Here is a 6,000-nt window from a genome sequence, read left to right as displayed (position 1 = left end):
CCACCCAACCCCCACACTTTAGACGGTTCCGGTATGAAAGATAGATAGTGTCTAGTTAGACAGTCAATAGATAGACACCATATGTTAGATGGACATGAGGTCGACATGGAAAAGGTCGACAAGTCAAAATGTCGACAGGTCAAAGGGTCGACATGAAAATGGTCGACATGAAAAAGGTATACACCATGTTTTTTGCATTTTTGTGGTTTGTGTGGATAGTTTTGTCATCTGGGACCCCCAATTGTAGAAAGGCATACCCTCGCGGGGCTCGCTTTGCTCGCCACGCTTCGAGCACGGTGGCTCGCTGCGCTCGCCACAAGGTTTATAACCAACTCTATGCCGACATGGATAGAGAAAGTATGAAATAATCCAAAAACATGTTACATTTAAAAAAAAAAACATTTGTCTATCTTTTTTTATGTCGACAATTTTCATGTCGACCTTTTGACCTGTCGATATTTTCCATGTCGACTTTTTGACCCCGTCGACCTTTTGACCCTGTCGACCTAATGTCTATCTATTGACTGTCTAACTAGACACTGTCTATCTATCAAACGGATAGGACTTTAGACATGCAGGCCAGGTTCTAATGTCCAGCTTCCACAGTTCCTGTGATGCTCAGGACCCTGGAGAATTTTGAATGAATGCAGCGCTCACTGCAAAGGTATCAATAAAGCTGACTGAGTGGCTTCTGTGGCTTGGGCACAGATAGCCAACCAGCTTGACTGAGATATTTTGACTATCTTCCTGAAAATAATTACATACTGGAGCCTCCTTACTTCTGCACTATCTCCAGTACATGAATGGTAATTTAGGGCAGAAGGAGGTGAGTATAGGGGTCTCTGAGAAAGTTATGAGAATGATGTAGAATGGTGAGAGGTGAGAATGGTGAGAGGTTGGGGAAGATGATGGCAGATGAGTAAAGATGTCTCAGATGAAGTTATACAGGGTACAAGTTTTGGAGGAAGATATGAGAAAAAGGATACATGATGGGAAGTACAGATGTATAGGAAGAAGTTATAAGGAAGATGTGAGTCAAAGTAAGATGAATATAGTCTCAATAAGTTACGGAGAAAAAGGATTTACAATGGTAAAAACTGAAAACGGGTCTTGGAGGTGGTCATGGCGTGAAGGCTAAGGGATGGTAAGAGGTGAGTACGAAGGTCTTAGATAAAGTTATGGAGAGAAGGAAGTGCAGAAGTTTTGAACTGAAAGTTGTGAGATTAATACAGATGTGGCTGAGAAAGTTATGGGGAGAAGGATGTAGGACAGTGGCAAACATACAACAGTCTAATGGGGCATACACACGGGGCGACTTGTGCTGTGCGCTAAGCGATCTAGGTTAGTACAGATCGATCAGCACACATTGCTATACACACAGCGATGTGTGCTGAGCAATCTGTGCTAACCAGTGTTCTTTATGCACATGATAGGCGATCTTGCCTGCATGTACTAAAGATCTGAGTGATCTAGACAGATTGCTTAGAAAATAGTCAAAAATCGCCCCATTAGAGGCAGTTATAGTGAGAAGGCTGTAAGACAGTGAGAGGGGAGAAAAATCTAGGACTGTATGAGTTAGTACAGAGGACTCAGAGGAAATTATCACAAGCAGGATGTAGGACAGCAGACGGTAGGTTCAGAGGACTTGGTGGAATTTACTGGGAGAAGGTTGTTTGGTGGGAAATAAATGCAAAAGTGTGGGGAGAAGAATGCGGCATGTTGGCAGGTGATTACAGAGGTCTGAAATGAGTACCAAGAAGAAGGATAAGGAGATGGTGAGAGATGACTAATGAGGTACAGAAAGGGATTGTGGGGTTAAGGGTGAGTAACATGGAGGTCTAAGGAAAATGGTAGTGGGAACTTAATACTCACAGCACTTTTTCTATAATGGATGCATGGTGTGTGGAGCACACAAGTTCCTGGGTCAAAGGGACCCACACCACACATCCTGTAACCCAGAACAAGATCCAATATAGTTGAGGCGGCACCATTTTTCCACTAATTTGAAAAAAAAAAAAAAAAAAAAAAGAAGAAGAAGAAGAGATCTCCAGAAATATGGATTATGCAAGAACATAGCAAGGACTCAGGAACTGTGCCAGAGTCATTACTATCTTCTGTGCATGCATGCTGATATTTCCTAAGAGGAGGGGACCAACACATAAACTTGCACACGGGCCTCCTCATTTGCTAAAATGTTTACTCATGTTTTGCTGGGAGATGTACAGTAAGGTAAAGCAGTAGAACACATTATGAAATTTAATTTGATCCTTTTTCATTTTGGTATCAGATTTTTTGTTGATTGAGTCATGAGATGTAGATTGCAATCTTTGCAGTTCCCCCAGTCTAAAGGGCCCTACTCACTGGCCGACCCGCCGCCGAGCTGCCCGACGGCGGATACGGCCGACGAGCGACCCGGCGGCGGGGGGGCAGTGACGGGGGGAGTGAAGTTTCTTCACTCCCCCCGTCACGCGGCTGCATTGAAGTGCAGGCAAATATGGACGAGATCGTCCATATTGGCCTGCATGCACAGCCGACGGGAGACCAGCGATGAACGAGCGCGGGGCCGCGCATCGTTCATCGCTGGAGTCTCCACACTGAAAGATATGAACGAGTTCTCGTTCATTTATGAACGAGATCGTTCATATCTTTCAAAAAATCGGCCGGTGTGTAGGGCCTATAACTCTTAAACATTTACCATAATATGGACTATATAGCTGGCATAAATTATTTAACCCTTTACAGGGCACCATGGCTGTATCACATATCTGCAGAGAACTAACATGTTTTTAATATTATTTTGTTCATATCATTTGCAAAGCAATCTTTATAATAAAAAAGCTTCTTACCTTTAATTGCGAGTACCCCATGGCAAAAGTCTTTAAAATTGATGCTGCCAAGTTCATTGGGATCCAAGTATTTAACAAGTTTTTCAACCTAGTAAAAAAATAAAAATAAACATATAAAATGGTACTGTATTATTCCAAAGAAGATCCATGAAGAACAAAGACTTCTGCCGCTCAGCACTTCCAATATCTAACACAAAGTTGGTTACACCAGTTCTTTGCCCTGGCCACCATTATCTGACTTTTTCTGTATGTGAAGGATCTACCCTAGGAGGAACAGAGGGCAGGGCCGTCTTAACAGTAGAGTAGGCCCCTGGGCACAGCAATGCACTGGGCCCCCTACCCATCCTTCAGAGTAGGGGTGGGGATGCTGTCAGCGGCAGCTTTGATGTCCCGCGGGCAGTAGGGGGTGTTCTATCTTCTGCTCAGCATGTAGGACCTGGAGCAGTAATTTCTGCTAATTTCACCTTTACTCACAGATGGGGCTAAACTGTAGAAGGGGGCATTGGGCTGAATGAAGGGGCCCCGGTACATGACTTCCAGGGTGGTAGGGGTGTTTAATACGTAGGGAAGGGGTGGATAGTGGAGTGGGCTTAAATATTTATAATTTTTTGTGGGAGGGCAGCTTGCTTGACTGCAGATATCTCAAGTTCCTGAAAATGTATTTCTTAGCTTTAAATGGGATAAAAAATTAGAGAGTCCCACCTTTCAGAAGTTTCTGGGGACTTGGGGTTCAGGAGCCAGAGCAATTTACCAACGAAAATCTAAAACTGCATATTAGGCGTGTGGCATTGAAGCAGGGACCATCTGCTTGAAGGCTGATATCTCTGGTTCTGGGCATAGCAGAGACAAGATGCCAGTGTTCACTGAAAGGGGAGAGTCACAGCTTTTGGATTATACCCTCAGAAAAACTCTAAGTCAGACAGAACCCAAGATATCTGGCAAGGAAGAGCAATTAACAGGCTTGGATGGGGACCACTGGTTTCAAGCCGGATATCTCCGGTTCCCCAGGGCCGATTTTCAAAAATCTGGTACCGCTGGAAAGAGGGGACCCTCAGCTATCAGCCTAGGGCCCTTAAACTCCTGGGGCCCCTGGGCAAGAGCCCATTGAGCCCATACGAAAAGACGGCCCTGACAGAGGGCCTAAATCAAACCTGGTCGCATGCAGGCTATTTTTTGCACTGCTGCCACCAGGTAATCGTCACCTACAGGGGAGGGGGTTAGGGCTTTGCAGGGGAGCGTTCGGCTGTGCAGTTAGCTGCACAAACAAAAGTTTGTGCAGTTTCTGCACAGCCCAGGACTTAATCACCCACTGCGATGAATCAGGAAGAAGATGACGTCGGGATCCCTTCCTGGAAACGGCCGGGCACGCCTGCATTTTTCCAACCACTCCCAGAAAACAGTGAGTTGCCGCCCGCGAACGCCTTCTGTCTGTCAATCTTCTTGCAATCGCCGGTGTGATTGCTTTCTTCTTTCATTTCGTCGCTGGCCGTCGCCGGTCAGTGACACGCCTGCGCATTGCAGCCCGCACACGTGCGCTGTTCAGATCCGATCGCACGGCTGCAAAAAACTGCCAAAGCTCATAGAGTGGCTTACCATACTATTCCTTAAACCCGGGGCACTCATGAATTACACAGGTTCTGCGGTTGGCTGACTTGAAGCCTACATTTCACCTGGTTTTAAGCAGCTAGAGAACCTGTGTAAGTAATGAGTGTCCTGGTTTAAAGGAATAAGGGGATATTCAATTACCTGAAATTATTGATCGCGGGTAATTGTCTTGCCGGGGAACATTCAATTAGTTCTCCAATAAATTCTCTAAATTCAGGTTTCTGAATGGGGATGAGTTATGAGCTAATGCACAAGCCAGAGGCGGAACTACTGCCAGTGCAAACAGTGCGTTGCACTGGGGCCCGCCTCTGTCCAGGGGCCCAAAGCATGTAATGAGTCAAACTGACTCATTACATGCCGCTGTGCGCTGCGGGCAACCGCTGCCCGCAGCGCACAGCCGCCCGGAGAGAGGAGAGGAGCAGCGGTACGGGGGAAGGAGGAGGAGGGAGGTGAAGGAGGGAGCCGCAGCAGCGCTTTGTTTGCCGTAATGTGTAACAAGGGCACGCTGTCTGCCGTTATTTGTAACAAGGGCACGCTGTCTGCCGTTATGTGTAACAAGGGCACGCTGTCTGCCGTTATGTGCAACAAGGGCACACTGTCTGCCGTTATGTGTAAAAAGGGTACGCTGTCTGCCGTTATGTGTTAAAAGGGGACGCTGTCTGCCGTTATGTGTAAAAAGGGGACGCTGTCTGCCGTAATGTGTAAAAAGGGGACGCTGTCTGCCGTTATGTGTAAAAAGTGTACGCTGTCTGCCGCTATGTTTAACAAGGGCACGCGCTGTCTGCCGTTATGTGTAACAAGGGCACGCTGTCTGCCGTTATGTGTAAAAAGTGTACGCTGTCTGCCGTTATGTGTAAAAAGGGGACGCTGTCTGCCGTTATGTGTAAAAAGTGCACGCTGTCTGCCGTAATGTGTAAAAAGGGGGACGCTGTCTGCCGTAATGTGTAAAAAGGGGACGCTGTCTGCCGTAATGTGTAAAAAGAGGAATCTGTCCATCGTAAGGTGTACAAGGTTCTCTACCTGGTGTAGTGGTGCTACTGTGCGGCGTAATTTGAATAATGGAGACTACTGTGCACCGTTTTATGAATTGGTATTATTTTGTAGCCACACCACTTCCCCACGAAGCCACGCCACTATGTATCTTTGTGCGCGCCTACCGCGCGCACTGTCCCTGTTTTGCATGCAGGGGTGGGGCTCCGATGCCGTTTCTTGCACACAGTACTAAAATGTCTAGTTACGGCACTGTTGCTAGGTATCCATTTCCCTGGCCCTGAGCAGGTCCCCCTCATTAGATCCTCTCCAGGGGTGAGGGGGTGGACTTGGATGGGATGGGGGGGGGGGGCAAAGCATTTTGTCGCACCTGGGCCCACCGCTCGCTAGTTCCGCCACTGGCACAAGCACATTCTAAATGTACTGCCACCAGAGTATATGTTATGGATTCTTGTAAAGTAGAAACTGATTATTATTATTATTATTATTATTATTATTATTATTATTATTGATCTAACAAACTGGATTTATGGAAATCTCATCTGAAGGTTCTGGTTTA

General features: G+C 46.5%; 1 protein-coding gene across 1 annotated transcript in view; it reads right to left on the bottom strand.

Moving 5' to 3' along the window:
- The window catches only part of RAB11FIP4 (RAB11 family interacting protein 4), a 123,531-nt gene that overhangs the window by 75,521 nt on the left and 42,010 nt on the right, over nt 1–6,000 (bottom strand). Inside the window, exon 2 of the mRNA XM_063960858.1 lies at nt 2,847–2,934. Within this exon, the coding sequence (XP_063816928.1) occupies nt 2,847–2,934 (88 nt within the window). The remainder of the gene's footprint in view (nt 1–2,846; nt 2,935–6,000) is intronic.

The sequence above is a fragment of the Pseudophryne corroboree genome, chromosome 3 (genome assembly GCF_028390025.1).
Source record: "Pseudophryne corroboree isolate aPseCor3 chromosome 3, aPseCor3.hap2, whole genome shotgun sequence".
NCBI classification, from domain to species: domain Eukaryota; kingdom Metazoa; phylum Chordata; class Amphibia; order Anura; family Myobatrachidae; genus Pseudophryne; species Pseudophryne corroboree.
The sequence above is the reverse complement of the archived record's forward strand: the minus strand, read 5'-3'. Positions and strand labels throughout refer to the sequence as shown.